Source organism: Vicugna pacos, chromosome 15, assembly GCF_048564905.1.
Source record: "Vicugna pacos chromosome 15, VicPac4, whole genome shotgun sequence".
In the NCBI taxonomy this organism is placed as follows: Eukaryota; Metazoa; Chordata; class Mammalia; order Artiodactyla; family Camelidae; genus Vicugna; species Vicugna pacos.
Genome location: NC_133001.1, coordinates 49838209 through 49865365, shown reverse-complemented (window position 1 = coordinate 49865365; position 27157 = coordinate 49838209). Strand labels below are relative to the sequence as shown.

The 27157-nt window shown below is 35.1% G+C and overlaps 1 protein-coding gene across 5 annotated transcripts in view; it reads right to left on the bottom strand.

The window, feature by feature from the left end:
• The window catches only part of SMC6 (structural maintenance of chromosomes 6), an 82407-nt gene that overhangs the window by 18085 nt on the left and 37165 nt on the right, over window positions 1-27157 (bottom strand). For all 5 annotated transcript variants that reach the window (XR_012059205.1, XM_072938172.1, XM_072938171.1 and 2 more), the window contains 11 exons: window positions 26023-26137; window positions 24641-24801; window positions 20093-20228; window positions 19122-19202; window positions 17857-18027; window positions 12878-13015; window positions 11715-11860; window positions 8769-8894; window positions 8147-8252; window positions 3284-3436; window positions 41-138 (listed from right to left, as the gene is read on the bottom strand). Coding sequence is in view for 4 of the 5 variants with exons in the window: in XM_072938172.1 (XP_072794273.1) it covers window positions 41-138; window positions 3284-3436; window positions 8147-8252; window positions 8769-8894; window positions 11715-11860; window positions 12878-13015; window positions 17857-18027; window positions 19122-19202; window positions 20093-20228; window positions 24641-24801; window positions 26023-26137 (1431 nt within the window). In the remaining variant the exon portion in view is untranslated. The remainder of the gene's footprint in view (window positions 1-40; window positions 139-3283; window positions 3437-8146; window positions 8253-8768; window positions 8895-11714; window positions 11861-12877; window positions 13016-17856; window positions 18028-19121; window positions 19203-20092; window positions 20229-24640; window positions 24802-26022; window positions 26138-27157) is intronic.

The window sequence follows — 27157 nt, the reverse complement described above, 5'->3', positions numbered from 1 at the left end:
GTGCGTATTCACAGAGAGTTTTAAAAAGTTACCTCATTACCTCATGCTTTGAGGGGTAAGCAAGATAAACTGTCTGAAGCGCTGGGAATCTGCCATCTTGAGGATCATGTCCATCGCGATTCTCCGGTTGACCATGTCCTGGGGAACAAGGCAGAAGTCAGAGTGCTGCCATGTCAATCACGTCCCTGGGAAAGCAGCGTCCTGCTGGCTGTTGCAAACTCCTGGATTTTTATCTAGAGATCATCCATATCTTATCTATGCGGCCAAGCAATTCATACGCACAGGGGAAGATATCTAAAATTTTTAGGGGAAAAAACCCGAAAACATAGGTATCTTCCATGTAATTTCTATAGTCGAAAGTATTTGTAAGTATAGCTCCCTGCCTCAAATATACTCAACAATTAAAATAATCAGAAAATAGTCAGAAGATACAACTAGATGTTATGGAATGAATCTAATATATAAAATAATAGTATAATTACTCAGGAGAAAGGTATCAAAAGTGACTAGTTTCAAATTTACTCTGTCAAATTTTCCCTCAATGATTTTAAGCTGTTTTAAAAACTCCTTCCTCGTCATCTTCTACAACTTGTACAATGTGAGCCAATTTAAATTTACACACTAATCTCTTGACTGAATCTCTAAAGTAAGTTAAACAGCACATCAGTGTGTAAGAAAAAATGCTTGGTAATAACAGGTTTTGAAGCTAAATACATTAATCTGAGTTAAAAAACAGAAAAAGCTAAACATCAAAGTACCCACCCCCTGAAAACTCCTGAAATTCGAAAACACAGACAAATGAAAGCACGTGTGACACTACAGCACGGCGGCTTAGAACTCAGGCTCCCGAGGCAGACAGGGGACCTGCATCCTGGCTATACCGCTCAGTGGCTCTCATTCTATAAATTCTTCCATCAGGCATATCTGTAAAGCAACCTAACTTAAAATTAACAAAAGTCACCAGAGCTTGCCCCAACTGAACACTGTCCTTTCAAAACACTGCCCTAGGAAAGCCTATCTGTCACTGAATAGTAACAGAGCTGCCAATGCAGCAAAAAAATTTATTCATTTCCTTTGGATTGTTCTTCAAAGTTGGGTACACTTCTCTGAATAATTTCAATGAGGCAAAATGCCATTTTGATTAAGAACCTCTAAGTTTCTGAAAGAGAAAGAAGTTGTTCAGAATTAAATGTGGCAAATAAAATCGGTGATAAGACTGCATAATGTCATTCTGAACAAAAATGCTGCATGGAAAGAACAATGATCTTCTATGATTTGTGAATTAGCTTTGAAGCCAATTCTCAGAGGAATTTCTAACTAATCTTCAGCTATGATACCATAGGGAAAAAAAACACTGAAGGATTATACAGCACTGAAAAGTACGAATCCTGATTCACAAATTAGCATTTTCTAAATGCCATTTATGGGCTAGGCATTAGGAGGCAGAAATATATTAAGAAATAGTTGATAATTTCAAAAAGTTTACAATTTGGTGGGTGATTCAGACATGAAAATAGGGGACTGCAACAGAATGAAATATATATAATATATATAATAATGTGTATATATGTAATACTTTATACTATAAAGTATAAAAATAATATAATTGTATGAGTTGATGTAAAGTAGGGCTGAGGAAGCTCTAAAAAGTCCCTAATCCTGCCTGGCAGGGTGGTGGTCATGAAGGTGACATCTGAACTGAGTCTTAAAAGGTGAGTCGGAGTGTGACATGGATGTGACACACAAAGGGCAGAGGTGCAGTGTTTGGAAAACTACAAATAGCTTTATCCCACTGAAAAAGTAGGTGGATACGATGTACCGTGAAGGAGCTCATGACCTACAGAAGCAAACATTTATCAAACACAGAATAACTGACCACCAGAGACTTTTGAACAAGTCAGTGACCACAATCAGGTTTATTTTAGAAAGATAAACCTGGCAAGATGGTGAAGGAGAAAGAAGAAGGAACAGGACTGAAGTCTGGGAGTCTGGACAGGAAACGATTACAATAAGCAAGAGGTGAAGACAGGAGACGTGACAGGAAGGAGCAGATGGGAGAGACCAGGGAGATATTTTAAAAGAGGAACAGAGGTCGGACTTACTGTGTGAATAACAAGGAAAGAATCACAGATGAATCACCGGTTGAGCAGTAGGTGCTGGGTTGGTGATGGGAATTTGCCACTAACCAAGGACAGGAACTTAGGAAAAGAAAGGCTTTGAGTGGAAAACAAACTCAGTCTCAGACATGCTGAGTTCAAGAAGTGGGTTGTTCACTAGATGGTGTCTAACAGGAGGCTGGGCAGATGGGCCTACAGGGCAAGAGAGACGTCGGAGTGAGATACTTAGAGCTGGTAGGTATCCAAATGTCAGTAGGAGACTGTGGACTGTGGGAGGGTGTGGGGGGGAGGAGGTGTGCAGGAGGTGTGCAGGAGGTAGGATACGGTACCCAGGAAAATTAACAACAGTATAAAAAACAAAGGCCTCAAATGTTTAAGGGCACCCAAATTAGGGCAGGTGGATTGGCAGGTCGAGAACGAAGAGGCAGTAAGAAGACACAGTTTAGGAGATGGAACGTCACTCTGTGGTGCAAAATACTTCAAAGAATCAAAGCTCATTTATGATATTTCCTAACCAAGTTTTGCTGCAGTATTGTAGTCTGAACCCAGATTACAGTGGAGTTAGTAAAGAATGAAGCACGGAGAGGTAAAGAGAATGCCTGACGGCTGATTTGGGGAGACTTACTGTGTGTCCGCGCCACAGTGAGTACGTGACACACAAGACCTCGTGCGGCCTCACTATGACCCTGCGAGGCGGGGAGGTTGGCCATCTGACTTCACAGAGGCAGACACTGAGCCCCAGAGGACAGGCACTTTGTCCAAGTCACAGAGACAGGTCTCAATCTTAAGTTTTTAAACTTTAAAGTCAAATGTTCTTGCTCCCTTGTGTCATATATACTGCTCTTTTGAAAAACGTGGCTGTGAAGGAAGGGAGAGAAGAAATGGTGGCGAGAGTAAGTCAAGGCCAGGGCGGTGAACTGCTCCGAATTCTGTGTTAAAACGGAAGATGGAAATAAACCAGAGAACAGGCTGAAACCCAGGACAGGGTCCCCACCGGTGTGGCATGTCAGCAAGGGAGAGAACAGGGTGTCTTTAGTTCTCTTCTACTTGTCACAGGCTAAAGGCTCTTTTTTGTTAGGGATAAAACTAGACAATCAGTTGCTTCCTTTTAAAATACACATTTAACTAAAAAAAAAAAAATTAGAGAATTTAAATGTTAACACTACCATGTAGACATCAAACTCATCCAGGCATCTGAAAGGAGATTCAGCAATGGACCACAGAGAAAGAATGAAGCAAACCGTGGAAAAAGAACGTTCACCGCCAGATAAGGCCCTCATGTCGTTGAAAGCGGCTTTATTTCCCTCTCCAGGCTGAACCTTGAATGAGGTAATAAAAACAAAGTATAGAAAAGAAACATTAAATTCTTTACAAAAAAGGTTGGCTAGCATTAGAAAAAATGGATTCATAGTTTAAAAAAAAAAGATAACAAAATCATTTAGTGGTGTGGAAATATCTATTCCATTTAAAATATTTTACAGTACAGCAGTGAGCTGTATAATGGTGGTTTCTGTTTTATTTTGAGAGAACCAAATGGAAAACATTTTCTCACCATAACCAGATCTAACATACCAAAATTCTGAAGGTTTATAATAAAAGTACCAATGTTAGGCAAATGTTAGCGATCAAAATAATTCAAACTACATTAGTCTTCCTAAAGCTGTTACAGTTTTTTTGTCTCTCCCTAGGTTTACTGAGATAAAATTGACTTTTAACATTGTACAATTTTAAGGTATACAACATGTTGATTTGATACATGTATATACTGCGAAATGATTACCACAATAAGGTTAGCATATCCAACAACTCACAGTTTTTTTTTGTTTTTTTGTTTTTGGTGGTGAGAATATTTGAAATCTACTCTCTGAGCAACTTTCAAGTATACAATACAGTATTTGTACTGGCATAAAAAGATACACAGACCAATGGAACGGACAGACAACACACAAACACATGCAGATAAATCCAACTAATATCTGACAAAGGAGCCAAGAATATGTAATTAGGAAAGGTTAGTCTCTTCAATAAACTAAGTTGGGAAAACTGGAATGAAACTGGGCCCCACTCACAAAAATTAACTTGAAATGGATTAAAGACTTAACAGAAGGCTTGAAAGCATGAAACTCCTAGAAGTAAACATAGGAAAGGATCTGTTCATCTTAAATACCCTGTATCCTGTGTCAGCCTTCACTCGTTCCCCTACTCCTTCATCCCGGCAACCATTCTCCTGCTCTCATGAGTTTGGCTTTTTTAGATTCCACATGTAAGTGAGATCATGCAGTATTTGTCTTTCTCTGTCTGACTTATTTCACTTAGCATAATACTATCATGGTTTATTCACATTGTTACATATGGCAGGATTTCCTTTTTCTTATGGCTGAATAAGATTCTATTTTATGTACGTGTGGGTATCCGTATATATGCACACATGTATGTATAAACACACACCACATTTTCTTTATCCATTCGTCAGACATCTAGGCTGTTTCTTTGTCTTGGCTATTGTAAATAATGCTGCATGAACGTGGGGGTGCAGATATCTCTTTGAGACAGTAACTTCGTACCCTCTGGATGTATATCCAGAAGTGGAACTACTGAATCATATGGTAGTTCTATTTTTAATCTGTTGAGGAACTGAGGTACTGTTTTCCAGGTGGCTTTACCAGTTTGGTACAGGGACGGTGCACGAACATTCCCTTTTCTCCACATCCTTGCCAGCTTTTGTTTTCTCTTCTCCTTTGGATAACAGCCATGCTAACAGGTGTAAGGTGATACCTCGTTGTGGTTTTGCTGATAACTAGTGATGTCGAGCCCCTTTCCATGCACCTGTTGGCCATTTGTCTTTGGAAAAATGTCTTTTCAGGTTCTTTGCCAATTTTCTAATTGGACTGTTCAGTTCTGACTATTGAGTTGTATGAGTTCCTTATGTAGTTCGGATATTAACTCCTTATCAGACACGTGATTTGCAAATATTTTCTCCCATTCTGTAGGCTGTTTATTTTACAGTTTCTTTTGCTGTGCAAAAGCTTTTTAGTTTAATATAGTTACACTTACTCATTTTCGCTTTAGTTGCTTGTGCTTTTGGTGTCAAATCCAAAAAAATCAGTGCCAAGACCAATGTCAAGGAGCTCCTTCTTTATGTTTTCCTCTAGCAGTTTTATGATTTCAAGAAGCCTATTTAAGGTTTTAATCTGTTTTGAGTTTTTTGGAGAGGTGTAAGATAGGGGGTCCAGTTTCATTCCTTTGTACATGGATATCCAGTTTTCCCAACACAATTTATCAAAGAAACAATCCTTTCCCCATAGTATATTCTTGGCTCCTTATTCAAGTATTAGTTTGCCATATATGCATCGGTTTATTTCAGGGCTCCTTCCATTCTCCTCCATTGGTCTATGTGTCTATTTTTATGCCAACAGCATACTGTTTTGATTACTAGGGCTTTGTAACATAGCTTAAAATCAGGAAATATAATGCCTCAAACTTGTTGTTTTTTCCTCAAGACTGCTTTACCTATTAGAGATCTTTAAAATTCCATACAAACTTTAGGATTTGGTTTTCTTTCTGTGAACAATGCCTTTGGAATCTACAGAGGGATTGTACTGAATTTATAGGTAGCTTTGGACAGCACGGACATTTTAACAATATTAATTCTTCTAATCTACGGACAAGGGTTACCTTTTCATTTATTTGTGTCTTCTTCAGTTTCTTTCATCAATGTCTTAAGTTTCCAGTGTTAAATTTATTCTTAAGTATTTTATTGTTTTTTGGTGCTACTGTAAATAGGACTGTTTTCTTCATTTCTTTTTGTCAAACATTCATAAGTGCTAAGATAATCTTGCTACTTGAATTACAGTGACATCTAGTGGTTAAACTACTTTAAAAGTAATTACTGAATGTAAAAAGGACACAGGACCAACTTAAAGAGGCCCCCGCTGGCCAAAGAACAGCAGCAGCAATGAACTTAAATACATAAATTCTCTGTTAACAATTTCTCTTTACTAAACAAGTGCTCATGGGAACAAAAATAAAATTAGTTAGATAATGCTTTCATATAATTTCCTGAGAAGACATTACAAGTAACATTAGAAGGAGTTCTATTTCATGTTGACAGAATTGTAGATACACATATATGCACTCAAGGTGAAAAAACAGGGCACCAACCAGTTTTATCATGTGTTTGAACAGACACATAGCTTCACATATTTTCCAGAACACTATATGAAAAATTATGTGGTTCTCGAGTGAGCATTCACTTATTTTCTTATCTTCTAAGGGTTATAAAACATTCTGAATTTAAACATACATTGGAATTTTAGGCTTATCTTCTGAAGTCTAAATCCTCTATGGAAATCCAAATGAAAAAGCAACATTAACACATAAGCAGTAAAAAGCTAAAGAAAACCAACTAAACACACACAAAAAATCCTACATGAAAGTGAAAACTAATAGGATGCAGTCTTGCTCCCAAACCACGTTTTGTATCATTCTAATGAATGAAGCCCCAGATAAATTATGGAGATCTAACTTTTATCCCTGGTCTATTAGTAAACTTATCATGGGGCTTCAGTCTCAGTTTTCTTATTTGTAAAATGAAGACTAGATAACTGAAAGATTCTTAAAGAAATAATAGTCTTTTGAATAACAGGGAGGATAATGTTAGAAAGCCTAGTTTCAGTTGTCCTGTACAATTATAGCTTTGGGAATGTATCATCCAAACAACTAATACTTTCTGCTTTTTTTCATTTTTATTAGAGTGTAATTTATCACAGTAAAGAACACAAAGCTTAAGGTTCAGCTCAGTAATTCTGACATATACACACACATGCACACACACAGCCTGGTAACTGGACTCAGGTCAAGACAGAACACGTCCAGCATCGCAGCGGAGTCCCTGCGTCCTCTCCCGCCACCACCAGCCCCTAGAGGGGAACCACTATTCCAACTTTAATCATAGTAGATGAATTTTACTAGTTTTTGAAGAGTTCTGAAAAGTGGAATTGCTTTAATAGACCCTGAAAAAACAGGTTTCTAAATTAGTTCTACCAAATTATACGCCCACTAAAAGGTGTGAGTTCCAAGTCCACCCTTCACCACATAGGTAGCATCAGTCTTGTTTATTTTGGTCACACTAACAGGAGTGTGACAGTAATTCACTATGGTATAAATCTGTGTTTCTTTGATGACTAGTGGTACTGAGCGCTTTTTCTTGTGCCTGTTTATCACTTGAATTAATGGAGTTCCTGACTTAACCATTTTTAAAGGCATTGCCATTCTTTTTCTTAATTATTATTATTATTAAAAATTTTTAGACGAGTCCTTTGTTGTATGTATGTATTGCAAATTACTACTTTAAGTATTAAAATGAAACAATAAAACTTATGGCAACTAAGAGTAGTAATAAGCCAATATTTGAAAAGTTTGCCCCAATTATTTAGAGTGGGTAGTTGCTCTTGACCTCCTGACTAAAAATTTTAACACTGTATCCCACACCCCGTCCTTGAATGCACGTGACTATGAAAGAGTCCACACACACAGACTCCACAAAGTTGAAAGCGGTGGCTTTGTCAATCGGAAAGAGGCTATCTAGAGACGCCTTCCAAAACTAATAGTACAAAGATAATTACGTGGGGTCAAACATTCTTTTAAGAAATTCTTTCTTGGCTTCCTATAGTGAGAAGGAGAATATGGTCTTTACATAATGTGCCACATAATTTAAAATGCTGTACGGATTTTAAAAAAGGACCAGTGGAGTAAAAAGAAAAAGTAAACATTGGTCACTGAAAATAAAATTTCTAATTATTATCATAAGAAAATACTGTGGTTGTCTGGGGAAAAAAATCAGCTAAAATCGCAGCTTTAGTTAGTAAAACCAATTTAATATTCAAAACTTTAACAAGGGCCATCTTTAACTTGAAAATAAGATCTTTTGTTGTCCAATGACAACAGGTTAAAGCTTATCAGCGTATCACGCAGAGAAATGCAGCAGCTAACTCTCCTCAGGATCACATGCAGAGAGTTAAGATACTTACTGATATACTAAGAGTCTCATTCTTGTGGTCAAAATTCATTTTTCCACAATAGGCCCGCTGAGATAATAAGTTGTCAAAGTACAATTTGCATCGTAAAGTCAAACACCTTGAAAAAAGAAATTGGGCCCATTAGAAAGAATACAGGGATACAGAATTGTACATTTAGCATCTCTAAATCAGCACGTAAGACCAGACGAAAATATGCCAAGATGCTAACAATGGTGCACAGTTAACAGGTGAAATTTTTGGTGATTTTTGCCCACGACTTTACATTTTTACCACTTCATTTCCTTTTACAGTGAATAAACATTTATAAAATGAATAAAGATGTCATCCCACATAAAATAAAAGCTACTATGTTACAGCCAGTCCATGTGAATGTATCAATCATTCAACTAATTTATATTCCACTCGTGCTAGTGGGAGTGTGATAAAATTAGATAAGCTCACTATAAAAGTCCCTGCAAATCCAGAATTCTCATTCAGTTTCAGGATCTCACCAACCATCTTTTCTAATTGAATCTGGAAAGTTCTTTTAATTTAATTTTATTATTTATAAGGGAGAATGTGAAAGCAAAGAAAAACCAAAAATACACATGATAGTATTTTTTAATGCACTTACCTTCTAAACTGTTGATACGTTTTAAATCTATGAGTCATTATTTCTTCCAGTAATTTAATAAACCTTTTTAAAGTCCTTACTTTGTTATCCAGATCAAGATAGGTTTCTCTTGCTTCTTGATACTGCCTATTTTATAAACAAAATATTAAGTAAATAAATGCCATTCAATGAAACATCATGTAAAGTCTCAACTATATTTAATAGGGACGAACAGGAAGTGCTGAGGGGGCCTGGCAATAGCAGATTTCAGAAATCTCCAGACAAAATACACTGAGTGTGTGCTGCCCTGCCTGGGAGAGCTGTTAGCAGGGTTGGGCAGAAGCAAAGTCCAAGCCTAGAAAGGTGATGAAGAATGTGCCCAAGTGGGGCCCAGAGTGGCAGATCTTAAGAGAATTTCAGCACACACAGACCTTCTAAAAAGGACGGGATCAGAGTGGAAGGCATGTTCCCCTTAGTGAAAGATGCCAAGGCGGGACCAGAAGAACACAGGGTGAGCATTAGCGCCACTCCAGCCCTAGTCTAAACATAACGAGGTCACAGAGGCAGGGGAGACATGGCTACTCAGAAGTGCTACCATGGAGGGTGACAGCTCCTTGCTGTAGCAATGGAGAGAAAGATCCTGACAACACGTGAAGAGCAAACTCCAGCCAAGGCTCTGTTACACGTCCCATCCTCCTTCAAATGTCCAGTCCAGGAAAATCCAACCAATTAAAAAAAACGAGTAACAAAAAAGGCACAAAGCGTCCATACAGAGATATTTATGGGAAAAAAAGAATTGAAAAGAGCAGATAAACTCTCCCTAGAAAGAAAACTTATTGGAACAACATTGTCACAAAGCAGATTAAAACCGCAGTTGAACACCTTAAATTAAAACAAAACACGAGACAAGTGCTACCACAAAGGATTATCTCAAGCAGACATGAAAGAACTGAAAGAATAGATAAATGAAAGAAATCAAAGCTAACAGACAGGTAAACAACAGAAAGTGACAACCAGACAAGAGGAGGAAAAGCAAGAACCTGCAGAACCCAAGACAGCGGCAGGGAAGTGTAGACAAAAACCAAAACAAAACCCCAAAAAACAAAGATATGAAGACAAAACAAGAGGACGCATGGGCAAACACAGAAAACATCAACAGACACAGAGATTAGAAATGAGAAAAGCAAACAAAACAAGAAAAAAACAAAACAGATAAAATGGTTGGACAAACTACAGAAGACAAGGGATATGCAACATACGTATAACCAAAGACCTCAGGAAAGAAAACTAACAACAGGACAGAACATACTTAAAAGTAAAACAAAAGAAAACTTTCAAGAAGTAAGACTCAAATCTACATATCTATTAAAAAGCACTGTGCATGCAATGAAAGGATCATAGAATTTGACATTCTGGATAAGTTACAGAACTTGACAGACTAGTATCATCATAAATAGATATTCAGGAGGAAAAGGATTTTGTAGGAGGCTAGACTACCTTTCCAACTCAAAAGCTAGAGACAAATAATTTTGAACTTGCAAAAATACAAAAAAAATTATCATATGGCCATTCTTACGGAAACAATCAGAGGACAAATAACCTTTCAAATGGCTAAGTAGTCATTTGGAAAAAGACAAAACACATTCCTCACATCAAAAGTATTCACATTAAAAGAAATATAAATAAACGGTCCCTAAGACATGGAAAGACGTTAACTGCATTCAATATAAGTGAAATGCAAAATAATATTACACTGAAGTATATTCTGTTTTTTAAAGGAAATAAATATATCAGCGAAAAGAATCTAAGATATTCGCACACTGCCATTTTACACTGTATTTTTAAAACATGATCTATTTTAAAGAAAATCTTCTGCTATTATTTTTCTTACCCTTTCCCCCAAATCTTTTTGAAATTAGAATTGAAATCATTCCTGTTCCCTGCCTTTTTTAATATGAAAAAAATCTTCATAAAATTCAATAGCTATAATTTTCTACTACAATTCAATCATTATGTTCCAGCTGTATACAATTTCTAATTTTTCAGTGATACAAACTATTATGCATAAACTAAAGCTACAAGGATGTACTGTACAGCACAGGGCATACAGCCAATGTTCTATAACCATACAGTATAATCTATAACAATTTTGAATCACTATGTTGTACATTTGAAACTAATGTAATATTGTAAATCAACTACTGGGTCAATTTAAAAACACACTGCAATAAACATACCCAAGTACAAACTGTTTTTCTCATTTTGGATTATAACAACAAAATTACTTGGCCAAATTAAAATTTGTAAAGGTGTTTAACATAAACTGCCTTAAAGCTTTTCAGAAAGACTAATAATATCTAACATGTTATGTATCCAATATATTCTGTTTATATGGGTTACGTCATGTAATCTTCGTAACAACTCTATGAGGTAAGTACTGTAATTACACCTATTTTATAGATGAGAAATTTAAGGTTCAGAGGTTAGATAACTTTTCAGAATTACTTTAGTAGGTAATAAAATTGCAATTCAAACCAAGGTATTTTTGCTTCATAATCATGTTCTAACTAAACTAGGACTTCCATTTTCATGAGTAATATAAACATAATCCATTTCATTGAAATCTCATTGACATGAAGCATGTATTTTTCTCATCTTGATGCATATGAAAACAGCTTCTAATTGTTTTGATTTGCATTTCTTTGATTACTTGTGAAGCTGAATATTGTGTCTATATGAATCTTACAGGTATAAAATTGGTATTTATGTTAAAATGTCATTCCATAATAAGTTATGTAATAATTTCAAAGGAAAAGTTTATTATTAATAACACACTTATGGAAGACTAGTTTAAATATAACTATAGGCCATAGCAACACTTTACTCAAATTTGAGTTTATAAAACATTTTTTGTCTCAATAATATTCAAGGGTAATATCATAAAGAGAAAAGCTAGCAATCACTTACCTCATTATTTCCTCACGATCTCCGTGACTAGCATGTTCTGCCTGTATCTTTTGCCTTAATCTATTAATTTCTTTGTCCAGAATTGATGCAGATTTTTTCACTTCTATCCGCTCTGGGCAGATCTGTCTTGCTTGTGACATTTTCTCCTAAGATAACAGATGCTTAACTTTAAACTCTTCTTTGATGTAACAATTCACTGTATGTACTATTTGTGCCAAAATATGCAAAGTAAAATTCTGAACTTATGTTTAAGAAATGTATTTTAATTCAATTTAATGTCAATGTTATTTCTCTAAGCTTTATATGAGAATACAGTCCAGAGTTGTCATAAATCTTCAAGAGAAAATTGCATTAGTACACATAACTTTAATAATTTGTAAGAGCTCCATAACTTCCTAGTGAAACAAATTTCAAGGAGCAGTTATGAAAAGTTTGGCACCCAGAGTGCTGAGGTCAGGCATAGCTTTCTGTGTGTTTTAGGATGGATTCTAAACACCACATAGTACTGAAAACACAAACAAAAAGACCCTCATGTTTGTAAAATATTAAAAACCTCAAAGCACTTCTACACATAGTACTTATATTCACAATTTTTATAAAATAAGTCTTAAGCTAGTAAGGCAATAGATTACAGAGTTTAAATAATTTTCCTAAGACATGTAAAAACAAAGCTGGAATCCATCTCTTCTAGGTTAGGCCAAGGTTGCTTTCAATTTACTCTCCTCTAGAAACAGAGCTGCTACTTAACAGTTGTCAACAAGGGTTATCCAGTAAGTAGCAGCTGAATTCCAGCCCAGCTCACACTCAAGTCACTCAGAGGCAGGGGTGCCTTTTTCTGACATAAAGCTGCTATGCACTTGCCAAGCTGGGCATTTAAGGAGCTATTTTAGAGGAAGGAGTAAGTGCCATGTTCCAAACCACTCAGAGGCAGGACTGCTGCAGTCTGGCCTAAAGTCCCCCTCCTGTCAGTCTATGAAGTCCCCATACTCAGAGAGTCCCTCAGCCTTTTCCTCTGTTGATTCCCCAAGACGGGTGTTATTCCATACAGAACAGATACTCATCAGACAACTTGCTTATGTTTGGAAACAGGACGTGAAGGAAAACACACTTTAATCAGCATGACTAAGGCTGTAAACAAAACATTAAAGAAAGTGATGGGTAACCTCTAGTTCTTTTTCTTTCATATCTAGTTCTCGTTTCTTTTTATTTAAAGTATCCAGGTGTTCCTTTTGCTTGTCTTCATAATGCCGCTTCCCTCGTTTTTGGTTATCCACTTCAGAATCAGCAAGGTTTAATTCATCCTGTTTAAATAAAAGCAAAATAATCTATACAGAAAAGACTGCTTTAAAAAATTATCAGCACAGATATAAACTAACTGACCACTCAATAAAGGAGACAGGATTATGCTGCCTGAAGAGGCAAGAGTTGGAGCTCACATTCACGTGTGTCTGAACAGAAGCGAGGAGTTCCCCAAAATAAGACATCACATTATCATTCATGTTCCGGTTCTAACATGAAGTCTCATATGTTATGGTGCTTTCACCTTTATTTTGGTAAACAAGGTGGTTTCACGGGAAGCCATGTTAGCCTGAAAAGACTTAAAACAATCCAAGTGTTGGATATTATACCGGGTTTTTGGTTTTTTTTTTTGAGGGGGGAAGGTAATTAGGGTTGTTTGTTTGAATGGAGGTACTGGCTAGGGATTGAACTCAGGACCTCGTGCATGCTAAGCACACACTCTACCAGTGAGCTATACCCTCCCGCCAAGTACTAGCTACAATAGAGGTACCCAACAGAGGAAACTTGGTTTTAAAAAAAGGTGAGTCAGGATGGAGAAAGAAAGGTTGCAAAGAAATTTAACACTGCCTTATTTGGTCATCATTTCTGGAGGTTTAACTTTACAATTTTGAGCACAAAATATAATTGTAATGAAGCTATTTCAAGATCACTTTAAAAATAAACAGTAGTAGACTATAAGGAAAAGATGCGTATTGTAACACACGGCAACCCCTGGAAAACAAAACAAGAGTTGTAGCTAAACAAACCAGTAGAGGAGATTTAAAAAAGGAACACTAAAAATTACTTGTCTAATCCCAAAAGAAAGAAATGAAGAGAGGAAATATAAACAAGAAAAAACAGCAGCTAACCATTAACCAGTACTTTCAAAATGAAATATCAAATGCTTTCTTGTTAGGTACAAAGCAAGGATGTATAGTCCCATTGCTTCTGTTTAACATTTATTGGAGGTCCTGGATAGTTCAATTAAAATAAGTAAAAGGACATAAAAAGTATAAAGATTGGACAGGAAGTTTTGTAAAACCGTATTTAAAGGAGCGATGACTGTGTATAAATAAATTCCAGAGAAAAAGCTTTTAAATTAATGTGAGTTTAGAAAGGTCACTGGCTACGAGGCCAATACAAAAATCAGTAATATTTCTATATACTAGGAATAATTGAAAAAATGAATCAAAAATCTGTAATGTTTATAATAGCATCAAAAACATTAATAAATACATGTCCAGAATATATAAAGAACTCAAAAGTCAATGATAAAGACATGTAGTGAAAAAAAGGGCAAAGATCTTAATAGACATTTCTCCAAAGATAAACAAATGACCAATAAAAGCATGAAAATCTGCTCAACAGTATTAGACATAAGAAAAATGCAAATTAAAACCACGATGAGATACGACTTCACACACAACAGGACGGTTAAAAGAAGAAAGGCATACAATAATAAGTGTTGGCAAGATGTGGAGAAACTGGGACACTCAAACACTATTGGAATGTAAAATGGTGCAGTCACTTTGGAAAACAGTTCAAAACGTAAGCGTGTAGCGCAGCAATTCCGCTCCGAGGTTTCTACCCAAGAGAAATGAACACGTCTCTGCTCAAAAACTTGTACACCAATTTTCATGGCAGCAGTACCCAAATGGCCATCAACCGATGAATGACGTGTGGCAATACAAGGAATGAACTACAGATACATATTAGAACATGGACGAATCCTGAAAACACCATGCTCAACGGAAGAAGCCAGTCACAGTTAAAAACAAAACCCAACACAAACCAAAACAGCAGCATCAAGAAAGAAGATTTGAAGAGATCCCAAGAGAAGAGAAAGAACATGTGAAGTATCTAGAACTTGCTAGTATTTACCTCATATAACAGAGAAGATTTAGGCTATTTCCTGACCTAAGAATACAAATTACTGCATCTTGCTCGTACTGCCAAAAACAACTATATCCGTGGTAGACGATTGATAATATACAGCTTTTGTAACACTTCTATTAAAAATAAAAACATTGTTATATGGAGGATGGAGATAAGCTGCTCCTTTACTTTGAACAGAATAAAAGAAAATGGGTGCAATTCATGTAGTAGGAGATACTATGGTTAGAAATTGGAATAACTTATGAAAACAGAATGGTTGAACACTAAATTTTCTAATCATTTTTGGTAGAAACCTTCAAAATAAATATGCCCAAGTTTGCTTTAGGGAATCAAATCAGCTTCGTGGAGCTAAAGGGTCAATTATATCAGGACACATTTATACTGGTTAATCTTTTCTCCTAGCAACTTTAGAAAGGGAAAGACTTGATATAAAATTGGATGAAAAGAACTCTAGGTGTTAATGTCCTTTTCTCCACATTTATCATGGCTTTTGATTTGTCCTTATATATTTAATACATTTATGTACTAGGTACCATCAAATTTAAAACTAAAAAGGAACCAAGAGAGTATTTCCTTTAATTTCACTTTGTTGATTGTGGAACAGAGACCTAGAGAAATTAAAAGCCACTTAGTGACATTCATCCTGGTTTTGGGGTGAGGACTAGAACATGTAAGATATAAAACTAAACTCTGATGTAACCCTAAATCTGTAGTTTCTAACCCTTAAGAAACTACAGCCTTTAAAAAAAATAGGCTGAGATGCTAGAAGAGACAGAATCATTCAAAATTTTTATTCTCTTTGATGACTAAATAACCAATTTTAGTTTACTCAACAACACTGAATAAATTGCTACAATATGTATTATAGCTACTTGCTTCATACAGTCCTACATCAATTATGAGGTTTTAAAAAACTGTAAATCATTAGATCTTGGAATTTGCAAGAGTACAGTCAGCCTCAATCCAAATAAACACTCATAACCTCTATCAGAAACAGAGGCCCTCCTATTCCAATAATGCTGACCAGGTATCACCGTAGACTTGATGTAGGCCACGCTCTCTGTACAGAAAATTTAACTTGCAACTAAAGCATTAAGTTTGCAGTGTAAATCAAAATAAACCATTCAAAGTGAGAAAAATATTCCCTACGCCAAGATTTCAGGGACTGCATATTTGAACAGAGTCCTCTACTCTTCACTACCCCTCTGACACAAATGAACAAATGTCCTGACAGCAAACAGATTATACCTAGAAGCTGATAATACATCATGATGACAGTTTCTGAGGGATTAAATTATTTTGTCAGCCAAATCTTCTTGGTCCTGTTGTTACTGATGGCTAGTGGGATGTGATATTGCAAAGGAAAACCCCGTGGCTATGGGCTGACTGCACGCAGGTTTACTGAAGGACTCGCCTCCTAGCTTTCACTTATTTGTAACCAAGGCAAAGAGAGATCAAGAATTCCTACTGCCTTTTCTGCCCATATCTTTTCCTCTTGAACTTATTTATGGACTCCCAAAATTCAAGGAGTTGCTTTAGCCTAGAGGTCCCTAAAGAACAGAACATAGCTTATTTTTCATTTTTCATTTTTTCTTATTAATTTTAAGTTATCTGGGATAATTTCGGTACCAATTATTTCTTTTTCTATATTGTTTTAGCATACTTCATCATTTTGATTTTAAGTTGCCCTAATCAATCCTTCACCCATTTAAACACTTCTTTTATCTTACCTTTGTTTAAAAAATTCCTGCATTTTGAATTCTACCTTTCCTATTCTGGACGATTTTCATATTTATTTTATTCTTTCTTATTCTATTTTCTTTTAAAAACTAATTTTGACCTCTTTTTTATCTTGGACTTTTGTCTTTTTAATTCTAATTCCTGTATTAATGACTTTCTTGTCTTTTTCAACACTAGCTTTAATACTTTTTCCTTCCTCACAACTTTATTATTAAAGTTTTATATCCCTCTTAAACAGTTAATTTATCAGTCTATCTTCCCATTTTTTATTCTTACCTCAAATGGAAAAAACTAAACCACCCTGCGTTACAACAGCAGGCAGGAATCACAGCTCTATGTAAAGCAACTACAGAGAGGCCACCACAAACAGGGAAAAGTTGCTTCTATGCAGCTCCTCTTCTAACTTCCTTTGACAAATTATGTTTTCTAAAATCATCAGTGGAGACAATTACAGTAAAGTTCATATACACACAAATTCTTTTAAACTTCTAAAATACCTAAACACATTTTGATTCAAAGGGGGTAATTTTCCTGCCGAAAACGGGGGTTATATCGTCAACATAAACTCTCTCCTCTTAAAACATACTATTGACTCTTCTCAGTGTCTTATAAACAAAATTTGAAGTTTTGAGAATAACTGAACTACTCACAAAATGAAAATGATAATAAGCTACTGATAACAAAGCTATTCCAAATGGTAAAATTTATAGAATTTAATTATTAAATAATTTATTTCCTTAGATTTGGTTTTAAAAAGCATATGCTTAAAAAAAAAGCCAACTGAATTCAGACTGGAATATAACGGAAATATGTTAATAAACAGAAACTGGGTAGCCCTTCATTTCAAATTGGTTTTTATATCAACTACTCCTTAAGCTACTGAGGAAAGGTGGGCAGGACAACAGAACAGGGAAGCAAAGAAACCGTATAGACAGACAAGGTATCTCTGCCCCTGGTTCTAAAAGAAGAAAAAATCCCACAAAATAAAAAGGGAACAAAAGCTGTAATCTTCTGTGGGGACAGAAATTTGGAAATTTATTCTCCGTAAAGGAGTGAGCAGAACTGTTTAAGTCTAATTGATCTAATGATGAAAATGGCTTTACATCCTAGTTTTTATATAATTGTATTTACATTTAACCATAAATTCTGTTGGGTAATATCTAGCAAGTATACTGCAGATATCAAACTAAAACAGAAAAAATATATATAGCAGAGTAACAATATATACCTTAAGTGGGTCTGCCAGCTCTGATAGCTGATTAATTTTCTGTTTAATTGCATCATACTTGTTTTCCGCTTCTATTTTCAGACTTTCAAGATGTTCCATGTTTTCTTTTTGTTGTTCCATACTTTTCTCAACCATTTTCATTTTGATCTTATTTTCCTGAGCTTCATCTTCCTGGTAACATTTACAGAGCATAAAGAATCCATTAAAATACTTAAGTTACCAAATAGAAAAACAGGACAAACAATTCTGGAAGAGGAGAAACTACAGGCTACAAGCAAATCAGATAAAGACAAATACAAAGAACATCAGGATATTTTCAAACTCTTAATGGTTAATTAGGAAGTAGAAGAAAACAGGTTCAAAAATAAGGAAGGACTACATTTAGAAGACAAACCATATTGTGCTTGAGGTCATCATCAAAAGGGTAACTTTTATTCTATCTACTCACGTTTTCTTTCAAAATATAGTGTATAAATATGTGTCTTGTGCCAGACAATGTGTTAGATGCTGAGTAGACAAAAATAAACAAGACACAGTCCATACCTTTAAGAAATTTAGTCTATCAATAAAAGGAATTAAAACCAAAAAACACCAAGTGGAAAACCAGATTACTAAGAAAAAAAATGAACACAAATTCTCACTGGAGTAAAGCCCATCGCCGCAGGGACTCGGTCTGTTTTGTTCACTATTATATCCCCAGCATTTAACATGGGGCCTGGTACACAGCAGACAACTGGTAAATATTTATTCATTCTAACAAGACTCTGCAATCTATCTAATTCATTACTTATCATAACTCAGGAAGCTAAGCTGAATGTCATAAAAAGATGCCTAGAGGAAATTAAAACAGAGTAACAAATATGTGGCAAATTAAAACCATTAACTTTGAAAAAGGAAAACAATGCAGAGATCGACTACAACTGAGTGAAAGACATCACTTACATTGATAGTAATTCTGAAAAATACTATGCTAGGTAGTTTGTTTTGAAAGGGCACTGTTGAGACACACAAATTCAGCTTTGATAGTTCTATTTCATGAAGTTGAAGACAAAACCAATTATTATGAGTGCAAGTTCTATGTACAAAATATTAAGGAACTTGAAGGCCATAAACCAGGCAATTTCTATTTTATTTGTAATGGAGACAGTAATCATAAAAAGTAGCCCCAAGTAAAAGGGTTTTCTAAAAAAGTTGAGAGTACATACTCTTAACCTAAGTGATGGTTTTGTCCTTTAATACTGCATTTAAATTGAGAAAAATCTTACCAAGGTTGCGATATCTACAGACTGGTGTTCTTCTATATTCTCAAGTTCCCGGATTTCAGAAATACTTTTTCTTATTTTCATCTTTTGGGGAAAAAAAAGTATTTAGATTTTAGTAACATAAAAATAAATCAATAACAAAAACCCTGGAAAGAAAGTATTAACTGACAAAGTTCTACTATTTTATGTTACAGAAGGATTCCATAGTTAATGAAAGAAACACGTAAGTATTAAATGAACGAAACGAAGTTCTGTAAAGTCTGCTTTGATCACCTTTATTGCTAATCCATTCCCATGCAAAACAGATGTAAGTACTCCATCTTAGCATTTAAAATGAGGACAACATTGAGTTAATAGGGAAAATATTTTCCCGAAGCATCCAGCCTCAACTTACGGAAAGATTACTCCAGTGGTTCTTAAAGTCTAATCCCAGTATCTCCTGGGTGTCTCTGAGACTCGTTCAGAGGGTTCATAAGGTCAAAATTATTTTCATAAAAACACTAAGACATTATTTTTTTAAACAATTTTTACTATCAATTTTTTACAAGTGTACAGGAGCTTTATAGCTATGATGTGTAATACAGCAATGGACTGATTGTAGAAGCTGCTATGACAGTTCAGTTGAATTTTACTAAACTAGATATTAGGGATTTACAAAAATATTAAAATGTCAATCTTTTTTAATAAATACTTTTGGTTTTAGAAAATTAATTATTTTTCATAAAAGTATTACTTATGTTAACACATATTTGTTACTATTTTCAAATGAATTAATAGTCTTAAATTTTGCTTTAATCTTTAACAACGTAAATATTGATAGATAGCTAAAACCCACATAAATGAAAGCTCTTTTAAGACTATAAAGGTGATTGAGGCCCAGAAATCTGAGAACTACTCGTCTAACTAAATGAATGGGAAGACCTTAGAAATAACTTGGAAGTGATAGTTAAGAAAACAAAATGATGTTTTTTTACCTTTAATTCTTTATAATGCAGTTCGCACCTTCTAAGAAATTCTTCATTGCGTTTCATATCCTTTTCAAGGGCAGACAAATGATGCTGAAGATTTAATATCTGGGCTTTCTTATTTTCAACCTCATTTTCCAAGTCACTTAGTAGAAAACACAGGATTAAAAAGTACTTTAAATCTACTGAATATTACAAATATTTAGATGTTTACAAAGAAAGGCCTTTTATAATAGCTCATATACAAAACCCTATTCAGTTAAACTAGTTCTCTATTCCTACCAAGTAATTCATAACCTGAAAATATAGATTTCAAAAAACATCTTCTAAACTGGAATCAAATTTTACTTATTTCATTAATAAGTACTTACGGTATGATCTATGTGTGGCAGGCATTGTGCACAGTGATAGAGAGAGGAAGCAAAAGAATTAAGACATAAAGGCATCAGACAAAAAGGAAATAAACTGCAACATTAAAATGTAAACAAGACACTGTACTACGTGTCCACAGTACTATGGCAACATAAAAGTGAGTCTGGGAGTGACAAGTGACTTGTGTTCTCCAAAGTTTTTACCAGCTGGACCAGTGAGAGGGAAAAATGGGAAGAAATACATGAAGGCATAGAGTAGTGAAACAAACAAAACTGAACAGCTCAACATTTACTGTGATGAATAAACGCTGAGTGTGTGGGGAGTGAAAGAGAGACAAAGAAAAGAGGTGGCGGGTAAGGTCAGCAGGTACAGAGCCATAAAGGGTCTGCAAGCCCGCAGAGGCACCCGTCTTGAGCAGTGACCTCTTCCTGCCGCACTGACCCACACACAACTGTCTCCGAAACTGCGTGCCTGGTGGAAGAGAACCATCTGTGCAGTTAGGAACGAGTCTTCTCTGATGAAGAGAGTATGCCAGAGTTTCTACTAAGATGTGTATTTTTCCACATTTTAACATGTCTGAATTCTGAAGTCATCTTCCAGTTCATGCTTCAACTAGCAGCATTTTTTCTTTTTTACTAGTATATAAAATAGTGCACCTTAAATTTGATGAACTACTATAACTGTGCTTACCTTGTAGAATTTCCAAAATTTTTTTAAAAAGCAATAAATGTTAGCTGAATGAATGAGAAACAAATGATAAAATGAGAAAAAGAAGAGAGTAATTGTGGTATTTCTGGTAAAAATGGGGCCAGATGCAAAAACTTAGGATGGCTCCTTGGGATTTAATAAGAAACATTCATTTTATGATATATAAATCGATATCTTTATTGACAAACAGCAATTTTGCTCAACAAAAAAAATTTAACCAGGCAAACAAACTTTGAAATCTAGAGCCTAAATTGAAAATAAAGACGAAAATGAGTACAAACAATATGCTGTTATCAGATTATTTTCTAATATTTAGAATACATTTAAGCAATCAACATAACTTACATGAACAAAATGGCTAAAGTTTACAGCTCCCTTTTTGCTGGGTAGACTGCACTGTTACACATTTTCATATAGGTTTCCTCCTTAGTATTTAATTAAATTTTACGTGGAGAAAGAACATTCACTACTTCAGGAAGTATGTATTAAAACTGAGCTCAGTAGGTGTGAGCTGTCTGTGTGGGATGGATACACGTTCTCCGAAAAGCCCGTCTGAACAGTTCACCCCTCACTCTGTAGCCCTCACTGTGCTGTGCGCCCCCGCAGCGCTTGACCTAGTTAGTACTGGTTTACAGTCCACCTCCACCTTGTTAGTATCAGCTCCAAGACAGAGGAGTTTGTATACATTGTTTCCTGCTGTATACTGTGCCTAGATCAGTGCCTGGCACAGGAGGTACTCACTGATACTTGTTGTTTGAAGGAACAAATAGTAATTGCACTGACAATCATTCCCAGAGCTCACACATTGTTTCAATCCTATGTGCAATTTCACAGTGGGAAGCCACACTGGATGACAAAATCGAGTCGGCACCTGTGACTAAGACTTGAGACCCTTTGCCTATGAAGAAGCCACTCTTTCCCATGAAACTGTGAAAATGATCAACTTATATAATAAAATAAAATTTAAATATTAACTTATTTAATAAATATTAAGGCTCATGTAATAGTAAATATTAAAAATATTAACAATTATTTAATTTTATTAAGTATTTAAAACTGGGCCATAAATTGTATGTTAATAAAATAATGAGTCACTTGGCAACAGCTATTAAATGATTTTAAAATTCACATATCCTTTGACTCAGCATTTTTACCATTTAAAATTTAAGCTACGTACATCCTTTGAAAAGTATGCCAGGATATACACGTGTTCTCACTGCAGCTCTGCTGTAACAGGAGAAAACAGCAGACAACACCTACATCCATTAACAGGGTCAGGTAAATTATGGTTTAGGCAGCTGTGAATGTGCTGATGTGGAACGATCTCCAAGATATAATACTGAGACAAAAAAGCAAGACAAAGATACCATGTGGATACTTATACACAACACAACTATGGATGAACCTTGACAACATACTAAGTGGAAGAAGCTGGACAGAGAAGGTTGCATATTATATGATTCCATTTATATGAAAATATCCAGAATAGACTAATCCATAAAGACTAACCCAAAAGTAGATAAGCAGCTGCCAGGGGTTGGAGGCGGGCAGGAATGAGAGAGTAACAACTAATGGGGATGCGTTTTCCTTCTGGTGTGACAAAAATGTGGTGGAATTAGATTAACAGTTATGGTTGCACAAAAATCTCTAAATTGTACACTTTAAAACAGAGTATATTTTATGGTATTTGAGTTATATCTCAATTTTAAAAAATCATATATATATGGTACACGTCTATATACTGTTCTGGAAATAGATATAAGAACTGTTGAACTATTACCTTACTTTTGAAAGAGGGATGGGAGCAAAGGGTATCACTTTTCATTGCATACCTTTCTGTACTGTTTGAATTTTTTCACTATATGCATATATTGCTTTTAATTATTTTTAAAATGTCAATAGGGACTGTGGAGAAATAAGATTATGAGCTACTTTTGTTTTCTAATTTATATTTTCCTGTATTTAAAAAATGCCAATAAATTCTTTTAAACTTCCAAATATCAGACAACTATCATACTGGTTCAAGTCAAAACTGATTTTCAAACTATCATTTAAATAACATCAGAACTTAGTATATTTTCAATCAATAAAGTTTATCAATGTTGGAGGCAATTTTTTTAAAAAAACAATGTTCACCTGACTTTTAAAACAAAGCTCTGTCCACTACACATTGACGCAAATATTTTTAGCTAAAAATAAAGCCAATTATCAACTTCAAAAGTAAGTATTAAACCCTTACTACTAAAATGCTAGAAATCAGGGATCCCGCTTTGCTGCTGATACACTTACAACCTCTTCTAAGAATGTGTCCTATTTTCCTAAAGATTTGGGACACAGATGCACAAGGCATGTTCTGTTGAAAGAAAAAGTGTGAACTGCACAGAATAACACCACCATGATAATGCTATAAATCTGCATTCATGTTTGCTTGAGTACTATATAATTTAGTCTTACCCAAAGGGCTGATTTAAGTGTTACGGCACAGTGGACAAAATTTATCACTTTACAGGTCTCTTTTATACAAGTGCATTCAAATGTTTATGGACTTTCATTCATTCTATTACAAAGACTCAGTGTCAATTTAAAATGTGTGCTGAGAGCCTTAACAGCAAGCTGCTGGTCATTCAACAGTTTTCTGTTGCTAAAAAAAAACACTTACTACACTTTCCAATAAACATTATGTCAATTTTCCTTTATGCTACTCTCATAGTAACACAAAAATAACTAATATAATTTAAAAGCCAGATATCTCCTTCAACAAAATTCATTTCCCCCAACATATACAAGCCATTTAGAACACTTTCACTTTTACTCAGTTTTCTTAGTTCTTTTACTTAAGTTCTAAGGTCTTCTAATTGAGGTCTTCTAGATCATTAATTTAGCTCCATCCATTCCAGCAATTCCTCAACTGACATGCTCAGTTGGAAAAATCACGTCTTTTTGGTACCAAAAATTATTTCTGCATGCTTTGGAATCTCATTCAGTACACTCAGTCTTTCGTTCAGCTTCTTCACTGTCTCCTCCAGCAGCTCTATTTGCATAGGCATGTGTTCTAATGGTACCAACTGCTTTTCCTTCTAGAACAGAACAACTCAAAGCACCAGTCAGAGACATAACAAGGACTTTGAGCCGGAGTATAAAGCAGCACACTTGCACTCTTGCTGAGAAAATCCAGCAAAGGTGAACAACGGTACAGTGATGCAGCTGATTCACATTCTGAGTTAAGCTCCTGCCCTCCTTGCAGACTGGCAATAAGCAATGTGCAGACCAGCTGCTCAAGCCCAGAATACTGCTGTCAAAGTGATGATGGAAAGTAAGTGTCAATCTAGAATTCTACATCCAGCTAAATGACCAATTAAGCCCAAACAGATTACTCCCTATTACTCACTGACACAACTGTTAATAGAGTAATATGAAAGGAAATGAACCCCAAAGAAGGAGTGGGAATGATACAGTAAAGCTACACTGAACACCAACCTAATTTCAGAATCCACATCTTTGCTTAGAAACTTAGGTCTTGTATATTCAGAGGAATAATAACGCCGTTCGAACACTTGATCACCATCAGCAGTAAAAGCTTCTTTGCAATTCCTGGGTGGCTTTTGGGATTGCATTACTGCACGAGCTACAGAATTATTCTGAAAGAAGAGAGGGGAAAATAGATGTTTAAATTATGTCAAAGCATTTCTGCTGTATACAATTTCAAAATGTTACCTATCACTACTTTAAGATTCAAGTAGTTTTATTTAAACATTCAAATGAAATAATTTTCATGAAGATAAATTTAAAAACTTAAAAAACAACTTTCAAGATTTAAAGGACTAAACTATTAAGAGTCTTTAAAATAGGAAACAATGTTTTGTGACAAACTGATATATTTTATTTTTAAATTCTAATATTGCTGTATATTTAAAATTAAAAATTATTTTAAGTACATTTTCACATGGAAATATTTACTTTAGAAATCTTATTTTTCGTAGAAAAATGAAATTGTATTTTTTTCTAAATGACTTTTACACCCTAGAAAAGATGTGAGTGAACAGCTGATTTCAGTAAGATTAGTGTACTGAATTATGTAGGGAAAGCCTGGAAATATTTAACGTTTTACTTCCAAAAGGGAGTAAAAAGGGGATCAGGCTTAACTGAGGTCTAACCAACCTCCTTTAGGACAGACCTTCACAAAAGGACGTCACTATTTTCTTTCAGGTATCTGTCTAAAACACAGAGGGCCACGTTCACAGATAATTACAACACGAACCTGCAATATATATGTGCACAAGCCTCTCAGTTCCTAGTCATGAGAGAAGCAGACTCTGTTTACATTAATTACACATTGGCTTTGAATTTCCTTGTCCTTTCTTAGCAAATTTATGCCAACAGATGAAACACAATATTGGTGATCACATCCAACAAGTACACAGAAATACATATGCTGATGAAGAATAAACACTGACTTATTTTTACAGAGCTCGAAGTTTTAAGAAAAATAATTCATAAAATATCAAGTAAAGTACTTGTTTAAAAATCAGAATGTAACAATGCATGGTATCTGTAAGGGGAAATAAAAACTGGATTTGGTAGTCAAAGAACGAACAAAAAAAATTTGATCATCATGCACCAAAAGAAGAACATATATTGTGTCATTATTTCATGAAGAATAGCCAAAAGTTATAAAGTTCCCTGGGGCAGTAAATGCACAAACCAGCCAGCTCTGTATTAGTCTACAGGTTTTCCTATGAGGTGAAAGTTCTACAGTGAACCATCAACAACGCTATGATACAGAAGCAGAATAGGAATTTGTATAACCAACCACAGTTTAGGAAAATTAAAAACAAAATACAGCAAGCATCTGGTCTTACTTTGATCAGCAGTACTGTCTCTATGCCTCTCATGTCAATCAGGCTATTTGCCACAACTGCATTATCTATTTCTAAAGCTGTCAGAACCGTGGGGAACTCTGGATGATAAGCAGCTCTAGGAGACAAAAATACATGCGGGTTAACTTACCAAACTTAAATTATATGTTTTTTTAAATGGGTGAGGAGATGATAGACAATAACAAAACATGGGAAATAAGTGATAACACTTGAAAACATCTGTAATAGGGTATTTCATTTTATTAGCAAACGTTTATTTAATACTACACGCACTAGGCACTGCTCTAAACATATAAATATAGTTGAGTCTTGAACAACGCGGGTGTAAACTGCATGGATTCACTTATACACAGATTCTTTTTCAATGAATACGGTGTGCAGTGCAGTATCCACGGCCATTTGAATCAGGACGTGTGGAACTGTGGCTACAGAGGGCCGACCACGGGACTTGAGCATCCACAGAGGGTCCTGGAATCAAACCCCTGTTGATACTATATTAGCTCATTTAATCCTCATAATACTATATGAGATAAATAATATTATTCTCTTCATTTTTTTTTTAGATGAGGAAGCTTCAGAGAGTTTAATAAGTTCCCCAATGTCATAAAGCTAGCTAAGTGGTCAGGCTAGGACTTAAACCAGGCAGCTCAGCTCTAGAACCCAGATTCTTAATCATTAAGTCTTATTGCTCATTATAATTAATAATTATAATTTCTTCAAATCTTATACTGCTATCATACACAAACATAAAAGGCAACTAATTAAAACACATTTTTAAATAGCTAAACAATTTTCTCACTGAGATAAGGAAAACTAAGTTTGTTATCAACATAGAAGAAATATGAGAAAAGATATTCTTATGAATTGTAATTTGGGCTCCCTAAAGAGATGATCTTTCAACTAAATAATTTTAGCATCTGAGCTATAATACATAGCACTGAAGTATGCACATACCAAAAACAGTAGGTGCAGAAGCAATGACTGGCTAAAGGGGAAATGGCAAAGGCAATCTTAGTGCTTTCTTAGTTCTAGAATTCCAAAACAAAGAGAAGTATCTTTGTATATATATGTTTTACATCTATTCATTCATTAATTCAGCATGTACTGACTGAGCACC